Genomic DNA, 18842 nt, shown 5'->3' with positions numbered 1-18842 from the left:
TACTATGTCCCATGGAAGGTACTGCTGTAAGTACGACACTAGAAATAAATTTAGTCATACCCTTGCTCTCCTGTAGGCTATTCTAGTGAGGAAGAAGGGTAGGCAGGTGGTTACAATACTGAGTGATAGGTGCTGTGGTAGAGATGGTTTGGGTGATCTGAGAATTCATGGGGTCAGCACCGTGTCCTGAGATGAAATGTGGTACAAATCAAGGAAAGACTTAGAGGAGGAGACAGCAGAGGGTGGACCTGAAGGATGAAAACATTGTGCAAGTAAATAATTGTGGAGAAGACGAGCTCGTTGGAGGAGTCCTCCTACTTATGATGGGGCTGGAGCAGGGAGATGAGGCAGAGGACACAGGTAGACATTAAACCATAATGGACCGTGTGTGTCCTGTTAGGGAGTTCAACTTTTTCCTAAAAACAAGGAGAAGTTTTTAATCAGGTCAAGTTTACTTTTCATAAAGATCTACATGGAACACATACAATGAAAGCCGTTGCTGAAGTAGGGCTGTGGCCTGGTGCTTGCTTTTTTCTGTTATTGTGGCTGATGTTTCATTCCAGCGGTGGGATCTGTGTCCTATTTGTTGATGTTTTTAACTGTCTTTCCAGTGTCTTTCGCACTTTTTCAAAAATTCTATTCATCGCTAGACCTTATTTTTCCTTTTCAAAAAAAAAAAAATATATATATATATTTAATATTTATTTATTTTTGAGTGAGAAAGAGCACAAGAGGGGTAGAGGGGCAGAGGGAGAGAGAGAATCCCAGGCAGGCTCTGTGCTGTCAGCACAGAGCCCAATGCAGCGCTCAATCCCACGAACCATGAGATCATTATCTGAGCCAAAATCAAGAGTCAGACATTTAACTGATTGAACCACCCAGCCACCCCTCAAATTTTGTATTTTAAGCACTGATGAAGCATATTAAGACATGATTTCTGATTACCAAAGTTATACTTATCATAGCTGATTTTAGCCTTTGCATCGCTAATCTTGTCACCACTTCTCAGTCCTCATTTCCTTGACATGTGTACATTTGCCATAGCTGACCCTTCCCTCTTCCTCCAAATACTTTATTCACTTGGCTTCTAGAACACCACTCATCTGGTTGTCCATTTACCTCCCTGGCCACTCTTTCATACTATGTTTTGCTAGTTTTTCCTCATTCCCATGTTTCCTCTTCTGTGAACTTTGGAGAGCTCCAGGCTCGACCCACGAACCTTGTCTCTTGTTTCTTTATATTCACTGCCTTGATAATCTCATCCAGTCTTGTAGCTTTGAGTACTGTTATCTATTGGAGACTTAAGACTTCATATTTCTAGGACAGACTGCCTAATTGCGATTTCTACTTGAAAGCTTAACGGATATTTCAAACTTAACATATGCAGAAAACAAAAAATGTGTGTTTTCTCCTAAAAACATCCAACCATCTCAGTTAATGACACCTCATTCTTTCAGTTGTTAGGGCCTCAGAGTCGGTTTGGTAAGGTTTTAGTTGTAGAGAACATACGTCTCTCTAAGTAGTTAACAGAGAGTGATTTATTACAGCACATAAGCCATTTATAGAATTGTGGCGGGGACTGAAGAAACAAACTTTAGGTTGAACTTTCAGGAATGAGTCTCCAAGCTACACTGCAGAATCCACAACCAAGGGACATGCTGTTTCCTCCATGATGGGGTAGCAAATAATTCAGGAACCAAAATGTCACTAAGTGGCTTATGCATGACAGATTTATTTATTTGATGTGAAAGTATGATCTGGTAGAGATATTTAATATAAAAAAATCACCAGGGACCTAGGCATTTTTTTTTTTTTTTTTAGTTTGACCATCTCTGCAGGTTCAAGAGAGTGCATCATGGTTATATCTCATTGACGTGATCTTTTCATGTGGCCACACCTAATTGTAAGGGAACCTGGGAAGTGTCTTTCTTTTGGGCAATCTTGCACTCAGCTATAAATTCTAACACAAAGGAACATGGGCAGAATAGATATTAGGGGATGTCAGCACCCTCTGACATAGTGTCATCTTCACGCTACACGTCCAACCCATTGACAAATCCTGTTGGCTGTACCTTCAAATTATATGCAGAATCTAAGCACTTCTCACCATCTCTACTGCTACATGCTGTCTAACAAACCATCATTACTCCCATGAATTCTTACAGTAACCAAGTGGTCTTCCTGCTTCTTTGCTTACCTACCCACCCACCCCCATTTAGTCCTAAAAAAACACCAAGTATTATCTATTTAAAATATAACTTACACAATATCACTCTTGTCTAAAGTTTCCAATGGCTTTCCACCTGTTTGTAGGGAAGAGTCAACAGCATTGAAATCCCTGATATGATGTGGCCTTATCTCCTACTTCTTGCTGACTACTGGCTTTCCCTGCTGCAGTCACAGTGGCCTCTTTGCTACACCTTGAACACTCCAGACACAACCCTCACCTTTGTTATTCATGTTTCCTCTGCCAGGAAGAGTCTTCCTTGTATAGGTTATGGTTTATTGTTTTTAATTAGATTTTCTTTGGTTACTCTTTATGTTGAACATTATTTTCATTAAATTGAGCAGTTTAAAAAATCTTTTACCGAATGCTTCTTACTGTTTTGTGCGTTGATGAAATGATAAATGTGATTATTATTTTCCCAAAGTGTATTTAATATAAAAAGATATAAATGCATAAGCTACATAAAAAAGATAGCATTTTAACAGATTTTGATTTAAAATTTTTACATCTGTGTTTTTTTCCTCTTAGGTTCAATCTGATGCAGCACAGAACTATACCATTTTCTACTCAATAAGTGGGCATGGAGTTGACCAAGAACCTTTAAATTTATTTTTCATAGAAAGAGACACTGGAAATCTGTATTGTACCCGGCCTGTGGATCGTGAAGAATATGAAGTTTTTGATGTAGGAGTTTTATTGATATGCATGATTTTAAATGATTAAACTGTGTTTCTTCTGATACCCTATGGACTCTTTTCTGTCTTCCTTCATTCTCTTCTTAGAGTCAAAAGAAATAAGTTGTGCAGTATTTTGGAATATTTGATTTGCTCTTTATCTTAACTTCTGTTAGGTAAGCCTAAAATGAGCAAAGAGGTTTAGTTGTATTTGGATGTATATTCCAGTATATTTCCAAGAGTTGGTTTTGTTTATGAGGTGCTTTCTCTCTCTGGTCATGCTACATTTTCCTCTCTCCAGGACGTGGCCACAGTTGACTAGAAGGGTCTTCTTCTCTCCTCCCTCCTCCTCCTCCTCCTCCTCCTCCTCCTCCTCCTCCTCCTTCTTCCTCTTCTTCTTCTTCTTCTTTTTCTTCTTTTAGTTTTCTTTTTTTTCCCTCCTTCCACTTGTGTGATTCTCTGACCATGTCTGGGAACTAGATAAGGGAGCAAAAGTGGGAGACCAAATCCAAATAAGGTTAATAAGCCAGTCTTCTGATATTGATGAGCTTACAATCAATGGAGAATAACTCAGACAATTTTCAGTGTAATATGGTAAATTGTATGAGGTCATGTGGTTATCCCTGTGGTGCAGGGGGGAATGTTCCTCCATAGGAAAGAGGGATTCTCTTCCTAGAAGAAGGAAGAGATGCTCGTAAGCAAATATGACTGAGGTCCACCACATGACATTTCTTTGCTTTTGGTTAGAAAATTTTTAACTCGGTGTTATAATCACATGTTGAATAGAAATACATTGTATTTGATATTACATTGCCCTTCGATTACTTAGCAATGTGGAAACTGGTAAATGCATTTTGTCAGAAAAACTCTTATAAATATGTGATTTATGAAGTAAAACAATAAAAGGGCTTTGCTAGTTACAAATGGAAAAATCATGGTATTATTTAGATGATGTAGAGTAGGGATTTTTCTGTTTGCAGTGAGTTTAATTGTTGTCCCCAGTATAACTTTCTGATTATGGATAGAATATGGATTATGGATAGAATAAGACTATAATCTGAGTCTAATGGACAGAATTATCTCTGACTTGGCTGTACTATGGGGTTTTATTCAAAGTGTAGCCCTTTCTACTAAATATTGGATGCTCTTTACTGTACTTAAAGTGTTTTCCATTCGATGCTTGGGTGATTAAAAAAGAATTGAGTAGAAGTTTTTAGTGGTTTGTTATCAAAAAGATTTGCAAAGAAGGTAGCAGGTAAAGCATAGTGTTCTCTCTTGCTAGAATCTTGTATTAATGGACTATTGATATTGTTTTTTCCTGTTTTACAGTTGATTGCCTATGCCTCAACTGCAGATGGGTATTCAGCAGACATGCCTCTTCCACTGCCCATCAGAGTGGAGGATGAAAATGACAACCACCCTATTTTCACAGAAGCTATTTATAATTTTGAAGTTCCAGAAAGTAGCAGACTTGGTAAGATAACTTTTTTAAATTGAACTTTCTTGCATATGGCTTCTTTTGCCATTTGTATTTTTTTCTTTTAGGAACTGTATGTGCATTTCCTTTGCTCTTATGTTCCTTGGTGTTTATCTTGCTCTTAACTGTTTCTTTTTTTAAATCTACCTAAAAATGCTCTTTACATATTAAGGTTATTAACCTATTGTTGCACTGCAAATATTTTCCCATTGTATTGCTGCTTTTCAGTTTACTTTTTGAGGTACAGAGGTTCAGGACTTGCATTTAGTTAAATCAATCCTTATTCCTTTTGGACTTTATGGTAAGAGAACTTCTAAAAGTAAAATGTATTATGCTAAATATCTTTGTGCACATTTTTTTGAGACATTGGGTTTTTTTATACCAAGACCAGATTATCCTGAGATGATATCAAACCAGTATCTACTTTCCAGAATACATTTAATCCTATCACATCCAAACAGAGTATAACCTATAGGATATTACAAGAGTTTGGTGTGGTCTATATGATACCAATTAATTATAAAAGCGGATAACAGTTATTTAATCTTGGAATCATATTCAATTTATATACTTTATTACACTTGATCATTTTGTGGATTTATCATCATTCTCTTCTCTAATACAGGACATATAGGATAGAATTACAATAAAATTAAAATTAATATCAATATTTATATTAGGTTTTATTTAAGGAGGTGTTAAATGACATCTACTGAGAACACAATTTTTTAAAGCTCTAATTTATATTACCCCTTTTCTTAAAACTGCTACTTTACTACTTCCAATTTGGAATGAATATGGGGATAACTCTAGAGAAGCTTACATCACATATTCTAAACACTTGCTCAGACATGGAAAGCCAAAATGTTCAGGTTAGTTGGCCCTGATGTCTTCTGAGACTTGCAACATGGAAAGTAGCCATTCACAATAAAGTTGAAAGAATGTGGACTCATTCATAAAGGGTGACTTTGCTAAATTGCCTATTAAAGTTTCTAGTAGTTACTTAGGTCTTCAGTATATTTTTATATCTGCTATACCCCTTTATATTTTACTTGGATAATTTGATGTCATAGATGTTAGCCTCCTTATTACTCATATGGTACAATTAAAAAAATAAAAATTGTTGGTTTGGAGTTTAAAAAACCTAGTTTTTGATTTGGGGTCTGTTATTAATTCACTGTGGGAAATGGTGGAAGTCCCTTTGAGTTCCCTGACCTGTAAAAGGAGTTAATTACATTAGATGACCTATAATATTTTCAGCTTCAGTGTGACTGTGACTCTGGTACAATTTACTTTTTTTTCAAAGAGAGATTATTGGTTTCAAAGTCTTTCTTGAGAATTCTCTTCTTTATGATAGTGATAGATGAGAACCAAGGGCAAGTACTTTGATTCCCAGATGAACCCAAGGTACTTTAAGCATCCCACATGAGAAGGTTCAGACCAGTTTGGGCTGTGATACTCTGAACTGCTGGGTGTTCTTTGAGTTTGCCTTAATTCACACACAGAATTTGGGACATGGGGTGCTCAACTAATATTTAAGTATACTGCTCATGAAAAGGGGTTTTGAAGATTTTCGGAGGATTTTCTGTGATAAGTAAAACAGTTTTTAATCCAGAGAATTAACATAGTGTTTGTGTCCTGTCAGTAAAATCTCAGGAAGAAAATATTCTGCCTTAAAAAGATTAGGAACTTGTTTTCTATGCAAACATAGATGAATAGCATTTGTTTTCTCATAATAAGATAATTACTTCATGTTTTCATATTGATCCACTGCAAAAGTCTTGTCACTATTTATGAATATGTAACTGGACATTCTCTATAATGTTTATCTATCTGTGTGTGTGTGTATGTATCTGTTCATGTACACACACATATATACAAATTTTAAAGACATTACAGTGAAAACTATTTAAAACTAATATTTCTGGCATTAATTGGTTTTTATTTCCTTCAAATACTGTATTCAGCAAACGTGTGTGTGTGTGTGTGCGTGTGTGTGTGTGTGTGTGAATATGTGTGTGACTGTATATGTCTATGTATTTGTTCTTCAGGCCAGCCCTTACTGGGCTATAGGCAAAGTGGATCTATGTATTACATTTCCATGGGCATTGGAACACTGACCTTACACTGGACAATACCACCTGTTTGTACTCTTTGATATGTATAATCCTTTACCTGAGCAATACTCTTACATTCCATACAGATGACAAATATTAATAGCTCCAAATGAAGAAACAATTGACCTAAATTCTCCCTGAAGGATGAACCGTATGAAATCCCTTACTGAGGATTAAGTAGGGCTGAGGGCAGTGCGGTGTGGATGCTAAGCGGGTGAAAGATAATGAAACACGTTAAAGACTGGCACAAAAAAGAAAAAATACTGGAATAGAGACTAGACTGTGAAAGGTCAAGTTGACCACTTATACAGTTATACCCCAAGTCAGTCTTGATTTATCTATTAATCAGAAATTCAATTAAAAAATCTGATTTACTTAGGAAACATGATTTCTCTCTCCAGCTCGGTTTGTTATTGCAGTATGTGGGAATATGTGTTGAAATTATTCTTGATTGCCATTTAAATAAGTTTTTAGTAATTTCTTATCAAATTTTTTTTTAACTGTGAGCAAAGTAGAAGTGTGCCTTGATATAGAGTCTCATAGTGTTTATATTATAAATTTGAAGCCCTCTTCATTGGTGCTATTGAAAGATGGAACATGTCTCATAAAAAACCCATTTAAAATTAGATTTCCACTACCATTGTCAAAATTTGAAAAGTGTAGATATTCATAAATATGTTTTGCAGTTCTGCAAATTAAAGACTCTTTTCTTTCTTTTCTTTCTTTTTTTTTTTTGAAAACATGTAGGTACTACAGTGGGAGTGGTTTGTGCCACAGACAAAGATGAACCGGATACGATGCACACACGCCTGAAGTATACCATTTTGGAGCAGACCCCGAAGTCCCCGGGGATCTTCTCTGTGCATCCGACCACAGGTGTCATCACCACAGTCGCTCATTATTTGGACAGAGAGGTAGCTTTCCACTCCTTAGAATATAATTTTACCAGGGGCTTAGATCCCTACCCCATTTACTGAAGTTTGCTCTCCCGTGAACTTAGGAGTTTCTATTTTCTTTTATTTAGGTGTAAGACAATAAGAATTTCCAGCCATGTTATATGCTTTTTTTTTAAATATGACTTCTGTTTCCTTATGTAAGGAAAGCCATTGGAATAGAAATACAGATCAATTGGTGTTTAGAAGGAGTGGGAACAAAATACATTTCTTATGAAAGTTGCTGCTGTTGAATATTATTCTGTTCTTATGTGTGACTAATTGGTTTCAGCTCAGGAAAGCCTTCAATTCTCATGTAGGACAATTAATTTTGCACGCTCCATGGGTTTAGATCACATGCGGATTCCTATCCAGTTATTGTGGATATGTACTTTTTATTAGGAAGGAATTAGTTGATGGCTTATTATGAAATCTGTAACACTATTTGGATCATAGTACTAGCACACTATCAGGTATATAGCATTTTATGTTCAAATTCTTCATGCATAATTATGTTCGATCTTTATAATTTCCTCGTTTGACTAGATAGGTTGTTACATCCAATCTATAGAGGACAAACGTGACAGTCAGAAAGATTGATTGACTCACCAGAAACAAATCATTGAACTCAATCTTCTAATTTTTGTTACTTTTGCTCTATTTTGTCAGCCTGTGTTTAACTCACAGACCTGAATTCCTGACTGAGGCAGATTAATCAATTTCATGTGTACAAAATAGCTCTATTAAAACACTCAGTGGTTCCCACTGCACCCTGAATAACACAAATAGAAGGATCGATATGACTTGGACAGATAATGTACAGAAGTAATCAGTGGAATTGGTTGCCAAAGAAAAAGGAAAGGATGATGAGAAGCCACGGAAAGAAATCAAAAATAGCACAAAGGTTTTATTTGTCATTATTTTTATTTTTGGGTGTGGTCAGTACATTTTATGTGATAAAGCACGTGATGATAATAACAAATGGGAAGGTTTGAAGGAGCAAGATGAATGTGTTTTTTGTATATGTGGAAGAGGTAGAGCTGATATAGTGACCAAGTGAAAACAAGCATTTTCCCTCAGTTTTTACACATTGACAGTGAGGCTTAGAAAAATTAAATAATTTAAGGGCATACAGCCTGTAAGATACAGATTTGTGGTCACACCCAGGTCTGCTTTCCTGATCAAAAAAAGTCAACAGAGGGGCGCCTGGGTGGCTCAGTGGGTTGAACATCCTACTTTTGATTTCAGCTCAGGTCGTGATCTCACGGGTTTGTGAGTTCAAGCCCCACGTTGGGCTCTGTGCTGATAGTGTGGAGCCTGCTTGGGATTCTATCTCCCTATCTCTCTGTCCTTGCCCTGCTTGCTCTCTATCTCCCTCTCAAAATAAATACAAATAAACTTAATTTTTTTTTAAAGTCAACAGGATTTTGGGGGGAACTGCCACAAAGTGTGTTGTGGGGAACAACACAGGAAATAAAGAAATGAATAAGGGAGATATAAAAACAAAACCAGTGCATTTAGAGGAAGAAGAAGCAGGGTATCAGAGAGTGGAGCCAAAGGAGGAGCATCTCAGGGTGAGAATGTTGGTTTCCAGAAAATGGAGAAAAGTAAAAAAACAAAATGAAACAAAACCAAAAGGAATAGCTAAAGAATAGTAAGAGAGAAGAGAAAGTTAACAGGATTGTGTCACAAAGTAATCAATTCATCATCCATCACCACCCCGCCATTTGCAAAACTCTGTTCACAGAAAGTCAACAGTGACCTCCCAGTTGCCAAATCCACCTGTTACCTAAAGCCCCTGTCCATTGTTGGCACTTGCTAAAACTCTCTCTTCTCTTGGATTTCTGGTTCTTTTCCTGTTTCTCTGATCTTTCCTTTTTATTGTCCATCGCTTAGTCTTCTTACTTCCCCCATGCTTGACATGCCACTGTTACTTCTATCCTTAGCTCTTCTTATCCTTTAACCTCTTTTCGATAAATCTGATGCCTGCTACAATTTCAGCCACCATCTACATACTAATGGCTCCCAGAGTGGTATTTCTGGCTATGAACTCTCCTGTAAGTAGGGGGCCACACATCCAAGTGTCTTCTGAACATTTCTCCTTAGATTTCCCATAGGCACATAAAATTCAGTATATGCCAGGCACAACTCATTCTTTTTGGCCATTTTTGCTCACCCTGCTAGTGCTCACTTCCTCAGAGCACAGGCTGTCCTTCTGCATTTGCTACATTGGTTGGTGATACCCCTCTGCTTTATCCAAATAAGACACCTGAGCATAATTCTCAACTCTCTCTTCTCTGAAATTTTATATAGAATCTACCATCACATCCTACTAAATGCTAACTCCCAAGAAGCTTACTGTCACCCTTACTCTCTGTCCTCATTGCCACTGCTTCAGACGTGGATCACCTATCTTAGACTATTTCAGGAGCTTTTTAACTGGTTTCCTTTTTTTTTTAACTTTTAAAAATTTATTTATTTATTTTGAGAGAGAGAGAGATAGCGAGCAGGGGAGGGACAGAGCGAGAGGGAGAGAGAGAGAATCCCTAGCAGGATCTGCACTGTCAACACAGCCTGATGCGGCTCAGTCTCACCAACTGTGGGATCATAACCGGAGCTGAAACCATGAGTCTCATGCTTAACTGACTCAGCCACTTAAGAGCCTCTAACTGATTTCTTTGACTTTCAGCTCAGTTTACTTCAAATTATGCTGAATCTACATGAAGAATATTCTTTCTGAAACTCCAGTGTTCTTATTTTGTGCTCCCCCTATGACTCCTATAAAACTTTTCCCTATTAGCCAATTAAAATATGTCTAAATTCTTCGTCTGGCTCTTTGTAATTTAACCTCTGTCTACCTTTCCAGCTTATCCCTGTCTACCCAATTCTTAAAGTGTCTGCAAATATGGAATCAAATAAAGGCGTGGATTCACACAAATGGAAGACTACACAACTGAAGTTTCATTTATAAGTTGGAGCAAATGTTTTCAAAAGTAATTAAGTATTTGCTTTGTTTCCAGACTGTAGATAAGTACTCACTGATAATGAAAGTACAAGACATGGATGGTCAATTATTTGGATTGATGAGTACCTCAACTTGCATCATAACAGTTAAAGATTCAAATGACAATGCACCCACTTTCAAACAAAATACTGTAAGTATATAATATCAAAATCTATGTCTACTTGTCAATTGTTATTTGTTATTTAATATAAATTAATAACATGTGTCATGCTTTGAAGTATGTATGTTTATTTTATGAATAAAATTAAAGTTTGAACAGCTGACATATAAATCTCCTTTATTTATTCATAGTAGTATTTTATCCTCTTGTAACATTTGTCTTCATTTGTAACGAATTTCTTTCATTTCAAAGATAATCCTTTGAAAGATTCATGGCTTTAAAATACACTAGCTAAAAACTATAAGAACCAATACTTTTGGAGTGGAGGAAATACTTTACTTTCTTTGTAAAACTTCTCTTTATAAAGTAAGTTTTTAATGAGTTCTTTCTGTTTCAGTATGAAGCATCAGTAGAGGAAAATGCATACAATGTGGAGATCTTACGCATATCTATAGAAGATAAGGATTTAATTAACACTGCCAACTGGAGAGCCAATTTTACCATTTTGAAGGGGAATGAGAATGGACATTTCAAAATCAGCACGGACAAAGAGACTAATGAAGGTGTTTTGTACGTTGTAAAGGTACAGTAATAATGGATACTTGACAACTTGGCAAGTTAACAAGTTCTCTTCAACTATTGGTTTAATCAACCAAATAGTTTCAGATCAAAGAATCCACAAGATGGAATAGAGCTTCGTCTGTTTAGTCCAACTGTTCCCATTGAATGCTGTCTTTCTTCCATAATTTTGTTGCCAGTCATTAGTCACCTAGCTTATGCTTGAACATTCTCAGTTCTGAGGATCTCCATTGGCAGCTTATTCTGTTTTTGGAGAGCTCTGATTCTCAGAAGTCCTTACTTCTACTGTGCTCGAATTATTGTCCTTCTATCCCATGTCTAGGTTCTGTCTTTAATGGTCTGGCTCTAATCCTATACAGAAGTATAATTCTTTTGAAAAGTTTGCTATGTCCATTTGAAACGTACTTTCTCTAGGATAAATATTCCTAATTCCTTTAACTATTCCTTACATGATATAATTCAGAAGCCCATAGTCTTCTCACTTACTCTCTTTCTGGAATATATGCCTGGTTGTATGTGATCCTTTATAGGTGATTTTGAGGGTGAAATACAGTGTTGTATCAGGCAGCATATATCTTTATTCTATATATTGTGTTTTTGGTTGCCCTGTTTCATTCTAGGGTCCAGGTTATGAGGGCAGAGAAGGCCCTATTTGGGAAGGACCCTTGGTTTTATATTTGTAGCCCCGAACAAGAAAGAAAATTGTCCTATGGGCAGGTAAAGGAGTCATCCATTGAATAAAACAAACTTTCCTGCCAACAACAATATGGTGTAGACTTTGATACAACAGTATCTATTTGTAGTTATTTCCTCACTAAAAATTTCCACAGATTATGTAATCAACTTTGGCAAGTTCTATCCAGATGTGAATAGTCAAATATATTTGTTCCAGATGACTCTCAACATCAAACCTCCCTCTATTTCAGTTTTCTATAATATGATCCACTCAAATTGAATACTAAAAGCAGCCACTTAAGAAAAATGAAGTTTTATAATTGATAGTAGTAGGAAAGGAAATAAGCAGGTGGTACTGGTCATATTTTCTTTGTATTGGCCCACCTCAGTCAGTCTTCCTTTGGACTCTCCAGAAAGCAGAACACGAGGCAAGGACGTCAGTGAAGGAAACTATTTAGGAAGTGGATCCTAGAAAGCCAGAGTAAAAATGGAAAATTAAGACAGAAAAGAACGAAAAGCCAATCAAGTCTGCATTATTGACTTAGTCACCTCTGGTGTTCAATCATGCAATGAACCATGTAGAATGTACTTCAGAATTATCTCCTCAAAAAGTGGTACCCAGGGCATTTGTCCATCAACTCCCATTGTTGATACCCATGCCTCACTGGTTGAAGGTTGCTTCCAGGGAACCTCAGCTCTCCTGCACTTCTGGGCGTGGCTGTGCCTGCCTGAGAGAGAGCTGCTTAGCTTTGGACCAGACTTTGAATCTGAAGAGCTGAATCTTTGTGCACTTGAGGTGTGAATCTATCAGTATAAATGGTAGAGGTGTTCACCAGAGCTGCAGCTTAAGTCAGGTAGGCTGAGGGTCTGTGGTGTGTAATTCTTTTGAAAAAGGCTGCTATGCATCAGTTTCCAAAGCTGGACAAGCATTTGCCTCAAAATTGATGTGATTGGCAACAGATGTTTTGTTTAAGTTTTCTCCCGTACACCTTCCTCTGCATACCCCTCAACCCCACCTTTCCTTCTTTCTAGAAATAAGTCAGAGGAATAGTTTGAGATCCAAGATGGGTAGATTATGCCAACTGCGGTAGCTCAGGTCAAAGACCCATGCTCAGACCTTTTAGAGTGTTTTAGAGTATCTACTGCTTGGTTAGATACTTGGCTACTTCTCAGTTACAAGCTACTACTGCTTGGCTACTTCTCAGTTCTCTCTATTCAAGGCCATTATTAAAGACCTGTTATTATTATTTTTTAAATTGCAATAATTTTATCTTGGTTCGGGAGGCCAAATTTAAGTAATGCTAGGAATTAAATTTTTATTATGAGTTTTTTGACCAATACAAAATGAATTTTAGTAAACTTTAAAAAAAAATCATAGTATGTTGGCACATTTGATTTTTTTCATATTCAGAGTGGATTTTTTCTCCTCAAGGAATGTTTATCACAAAGACGTTAAGAAAAATGTTTGCACATATTTTCAGAAATAATAGACTATATTCTAGAATATCTCTTACTCCATGTGACTAATAAACATCTGGTGAAATATTTTATTTCTGGTGAACAGCTTCTGGGTACCATCCCAGGATTCTTTAGGAGAGAGAGCAATTACATGGTGATACTTTACTTTTTTTCACTGGTTCATTTTAAGTTAATTGGACATATGAAGAATATAGAAAAATCCACACACCCCTCCCTCCGCAATAAAATTTATATGCATTTAATCCCGTTATCTTTAAATATAAGATAGTTGCACTGATAATTATATCCTAGTTATTTTTTTAAATTTTTTAAATGTTTTTAATTATTTTTGAGAGAGAGAGAGACAGAGCATGAGCAGGGGAGGGGCAGAAAGAGAGGAAGACACAGAATCTGAAGCAGGCTCCAGGCTCTGAGCTGTGAGCCCAGAGCCCGATATGGGGCTCGAACTCACAGACTGTGAGATCATGACCTGAGCTGAAGTCGGACACTTAACCAACTGAGCCACCCAGTCACCCTATCCTAGTTTTTATATCTAGGAAATTCTTTTAGAATTTTAAAAGTAGTTACCAAGTACTGATCACCTTTCATGCCAAGGGAATGATACTAAACATAAACAACTAAACTAGTTGTCATATCCCCTTTAGGATACGATACTATTATTATCCCCATTTTACAATAAAAAATATAGTTTTCTTAATTTGCACAGTTTCTGTTTAAATCAATATTAGGTATGCTTTATAAAATTAATTTATTTTGCTGCTTTCCCCATGTTTTGAAATTGTAAAGGAAAAAAAAGCCTCCAAAAATATACAGGATTCCAAAGATTTATTTTTAACTTTCATAACAACCCAGTGGTTGTTCCTATCATTCTTCCCATTTTCAGATGAAGAGGCTGAGTCAAAAGAAGTAAAGTCACTTGCCCCCATTCATAGAGATAGAAGGTGACAGATCCAGGATGCAAACTGAGACATTCCTGATGCAGAACCCTTCGTCAGAGCTACTGTGCTATTCTTCCTGCGTGGTACCCTTGGGGTCATGTTCCCCTTAGCTCTCTTCTTTCCCATACTTGGGTTACATGGCTTGATAAAATCATGACTTCAGTTGCACAAGGAGGTCTTCTCTTTTTGTATCTTCAATAAATTTCTACTTCTATGAGTTTACTTTTTTTTTTTAAATGTTTTTTTATTTATTTTTGAAGGAGAGAGAGAGACAGAGCATGAGCAGGGTAGGAGCAGAGAGAGAGGGAGACACAGAATTGGAAGCAGGCTCCAGGCTCTGAGCCATCAGTACAGAGTCTGATGTGGGGCTTGAACCCACAAATTGTGAGATCATGACCCGAGCCGAAGCCGGATGCTCAACCGACTGAGCCACCCAGGCGCCCCATCTGAGTTTACTCTTTAAATTATCTCCTTCCTCTGTCATTATTAGCTCCTTTGGTAGTTTTACCTTCCTTCTTTCTTTAAGCCATTCATAATATTCTCTAACATTTTGGGCAATAAAATTTGCATTCTCTGTGGTATATCTTCCTTTCTATATTTTACGCAACCCCTTAGAAAATCTGAATTCATTACAGAGATCCTTTGGTAACTGCACTGGTCTTTAAAGTTATTGTATCCTTGGGGAGCCTGTGTGGCTCAGTCGGTTAAGTGTCTGACTCTTGATATCAGCTCAGGTCATGATTTTTTGGTCTGTGAGATTGAGCCCTGCGTCAGGCTCTGCATTGATAGCGTGGAGTCTGCTTGGGATTCTCTCTCTCCCTCTCTCTCTGCCCCTCCACCACTTGCTTTCTCTCTGTCTCAAAATAAGTAAACAAATATTTAAAAAATGTAAACGTACCTTATCTTTTACCTTGCTAAAGATTTGTGTTCGTGTACTTAAGTTATATATTTAAGTACTTTGTAACATTGATGAGGTATCTTCTATTTTAAAATCAAACACTGTATAACCAAGGCATTTTGAAATCCATCTTTCTTTCACATAGGCTATGTACTTAATAATGAATAGGAATGAACTTTATTCATTCCTCTATACCAAAAAAGAATGAAATAATCAGTAATTCAAGCCAAAGATTGCTCAAATATACTTCTTTATCTGAACAAAGCTTCCAAACATTGTCTTGTTAGTTGGTGTCTCCTATTATGCATCATATTGGATGTTAACAAAAAATACATCACCTTTTTCTTTCGACTGGCTGCGTGACAGCCGGAGAGATTACTAAAACCTATAGTGTAAAGCACTCGCTGTGGGCTTACAATGTTAAATGTTATTCTTACAACAGTTGTGCAGAGGACGAAACTTAGTGTCAGAGAGATTAAGAAATTTACCCAAAGTGACACAGCTAGGATGCAGTAGGACAGGATTTGAGTGAAGGTCTCTTTGATTCCAAGTACATGCTCTTAAGCACCATGTTCAATTGCTTTGCATAGCTATGTGATCTTGGAAATTAGCCTCTGTATTATCTATAGAATATAAATAATACTTCTCTCTGCCTCCCTAGTAGCTATTCAATTATAATAATGAAAGTGAAAACACTTGGTGAACTGTAGGATATTATTATTCTATTTTTAGAAGCCTTACATGTTCTTGGATCTTGTGTTATAATTGTCCATGTCGGAGAACTTTTCTGGAACTGTAGACCCTGAGCTGATGCAGTCTTCAGCTCAGTCCTGGGTAATCTTTCCATCTCAGCATTTCCTTTCTATTTGAGCAGCAGCAGTTGCACATGGGCTTGATGAAGAAGATACTCTACTTGGTCATTCTCAACATAGAGAGTCCGCCATAAAACAGCACTTCATTTTCTAGCGAGATACTAGCATCTCAGTGCAGATATAAGATATTTTTGAACATTTTTTTAGTTGATGAAACAGGTGCCTGGGTGGCTCAGTCGGTTGAGTGTCCAACTTTATTTACCGCAGGTCATGATCTCACGGTTTGTGAGTTCGAGCCCCACGTTGGGCTCACAGCTGCTAGCCTGTCAGTGCAGAGCCCACTTTGGATCCTCTGTCCTCTTCTCTCGGCCCTTCCTCCGCTTGCACTCTCCCCGAAAGAAATAAATATTAAAAATATAAAATAAATGATGAAACATTAAAGCTACCGTGTGGTGGAAGAGAATTCCTGGTTTTTCATTAATCGCTGATTTCATCCTACTAGATTTCCAATCTTGTAGAGTTTTAAGCCTCTAAACCAATATGCAGTGCAAACCTCGAGCAATTACATAAAGAAATTCTAAGGCTTTAGTAAGTGGCCCTGATCAAATCACTGCACCTCCCCCGGAGCAGCAGCTGTTTCCTGACTTTCTATCCATGCCTCATCTCCAATGAATGCTTTCATTCTCTGCATGATCATATATCAACACATGTAATTTGTGAGAGTGTTCATTAGCAATAGATAAACATATTAATTCTTTTTCCCTTCTTGCCTCTCTGTTTTCTAGACTGTTCATAAAAGATTTTTTAAAAAGTTTCATCCATATTTTGTGGATTCTAAGATTCAGAAATTTTCTTGACTTCTTAGCGGACTTATGATATTAGTATCTCAGCTTGATAATAGCTAGGTATGGGGAAAGGTTTAAAATAAAAATGTTACTCCTCATTTTTTATTTTGTTCAGTGGTCAGCTAGTGATGGTTTTGATAAGCAGAAAGAGAATCAAATAAAAAAAAATACTTCAAATTTGCAGTACAATGTAAAATAATGTTATTATGGGTTTGCTTGATTCGCTGTCTAAAAATCAATTATAATCAAAGGATTCACTTAAATGTTTTTAGAGGCTGGTGAACCAATTAAGCAGCATAGTGTAGCAGAGGGATTATAGTGTGGTGGTTAAGGAAATGGACATACTCAATAGGAAGTAGTGAGTCAAACAAAATTGCATTCTCCTGGAGTTAGATGCCCCTTCGGCTGGTCTGTTAGCACTCTAAAGCAGGGTCATAAAAACACTGTCATCTCTCTGCATTGTCTCCAGGTTCAAAATAATCTTCCTTAGTAAGAATGAACTATGAGAGTATAACTGGAATTGTTTTTCCACAACTCCATAAAACCATCTGTAGAAACTTTTGGACCACTCTTGCTAAAGGCTTAGTGAAGAATCACCTCTCTCTTTAGCAACGGGTAAAAGTCCATATTGATTGAATGGGAGCATAGAATTTATGCACCACTGTTCGTTTTTGCAGATGCTCACTTGTTATTTGAAATTCCGAAGGTATTTTACACTGATGCTGATATGCATGTGCTTTTTTAAAAAGCCGCTGAATTATGAAGAAAACCACCAAGTGACCCTGGAAATTGGAGTAAGCAATGAAGCTCCATTTACTCGAGATTTTGCACTCAGAACAACCATGAACAGAGCCTTGGTCACAGTTCACGTGAGGGATCAGGATGAAGGACCCGAATGTAGCCCTGCAGCCCAGTATGTACGGATTCAAGAACACTCAGCAGTGGGGTCAAAGGTCAATGGTTATAAGGCATATGACCCTGAAACTAGAAGTGCCAGGGGCATAAGGTATGAAGAAGTCTGTAACCACATACTAATAATGTATTTGTAATAATTGAGACAGTAATTTATTTTAATATGTTTTATATTGCTGAAGACTTTTTATTTTAAATTAATAGGTACAAAAAATTGCATGATCCTAAAGGATGGATCACCATTGATGAGATTTCAGGGTCAATCACAACTTCCAAAATCCTGGACCGGGAGGCCATGACTCCCAGAAATGACTTATATAATATAACAGTCCTGGCAATAGACCAAGGTAAAAAAAAATGTTAATTTTATTTAATATGGTATCTTAGGAGGAATTGGACAATAAGCTGCAATTATTATTGTGCAGAATTGTTGTGATAGGTATTTTTGAATTGTCAGAAATTACTTTGAAGACGGTTCCTATTTCTCTTAATCATTTAACGAGGTGAACCTTCATAGCAACAAGAAGCCATTTATTTATCTTTATATCCCCAGCATGGTGGGACCTCACATGCTTATAGATCTCTTTGTTGGAGGGCAAAGAGGAAACTTAAGTCTTGGATCGGATGAGACGATCTCACCAGAATCTTCTAGATCTTTTCATGCCATTTTAAATCGAATCTTTGAGTAACTTAGCTGATTATTAGGTCACAGTGACCCTTTGCTTGAATTCTGTTGCTTAAAACAACTCAGAGTTTCTTAACCCTGGCTTCATATTACAATAACTTGGGGCACTTAAAAAATCATTTTGTAGGGGCACCTGGGTGGCTCAGTCAGTTAAGTATCCCACATCGGCCCAGGTCATGATCTCACCGTGAGTTCAAGCCCTGCATGGGGCTCTGTGCTGACAGCTCAGAGCCTGAAACCTGCTTCAGATTCTGTGTCTCCCGCTCTCTCTGTCCCTCCCATGCTCACGTTCTGTCTGTCTCCCAAAAATAAATAAACATTTAAAAAATTAAAAAAAATCATTTTGTAGCATTGACTTAGATGAAATGAATCAGAATATTTGGGGAACCCAAGCATCATATATTTTCAAAATCTTGCTAAGTGGATTAAATGTGTACCAAGATTAGAATAACTTTTTGTAGCCTTTC

The 18842-nt window shown here is 37.0% G+C and overlaps 1 protein-coding gene across 2 annotated transcripts in view; it reads left to right on the top strand.

The window, feature by feature from the left end:
- DSC3 (desmocollin 3) overlaps positions 1 to 18842 on the top strand; it is a 51698-nt gene that overhangs the window by 15361 nt on the left and 17495 nt on the right. For both annotated transcript variants that reach the window (XM_019465482.2, XM_019465483.2), the window contains exons 5-11: positions 2756 to 2911; positions 4231 to 4375; positions 7243 to 7409; positions 10448 to 10582; positions 10950 to 11135; positions 17528 to 17784; positions 17895 to 18037. In XM_019465482.2, coding sequence (XP_019321027.2) covers positions 2756 to 2911; positions 4231 to 4375; positions 7243 to 7409; positions 10448 to 10582; positions 10950 to 11135; positions 17528 to 17784; positions 17895 to 18037 — 1189 coding nt within the window. The remainder of the gene's footprint in view (positions 1 to 2755; positions 2912 to 4230; positions 4376 to 7242; positions 7410 to 10447; positions 10583 to 10949; positions 11136 to 17527; positions 17785 to 17894; positions 18038 to 18842) is intronic.

Source organism: Panthera pardus, unplaced genomic scaffold, assembly GCF_024362965.1.
Source record: "Panthera pardus isolate Hobbes unplaced genomic scaffold, ASM2436296v1 HiC_scaffold_15, whole genome shotgun sequence".
NCBI lineage: Eukaryota > Metazoa > Chordata > Mammalia > Carnivora > Felidae > Panthera > Panthera pardus.
This window is presented reverse-complemented; position numbering and strand designations above follow the sequence as displayed.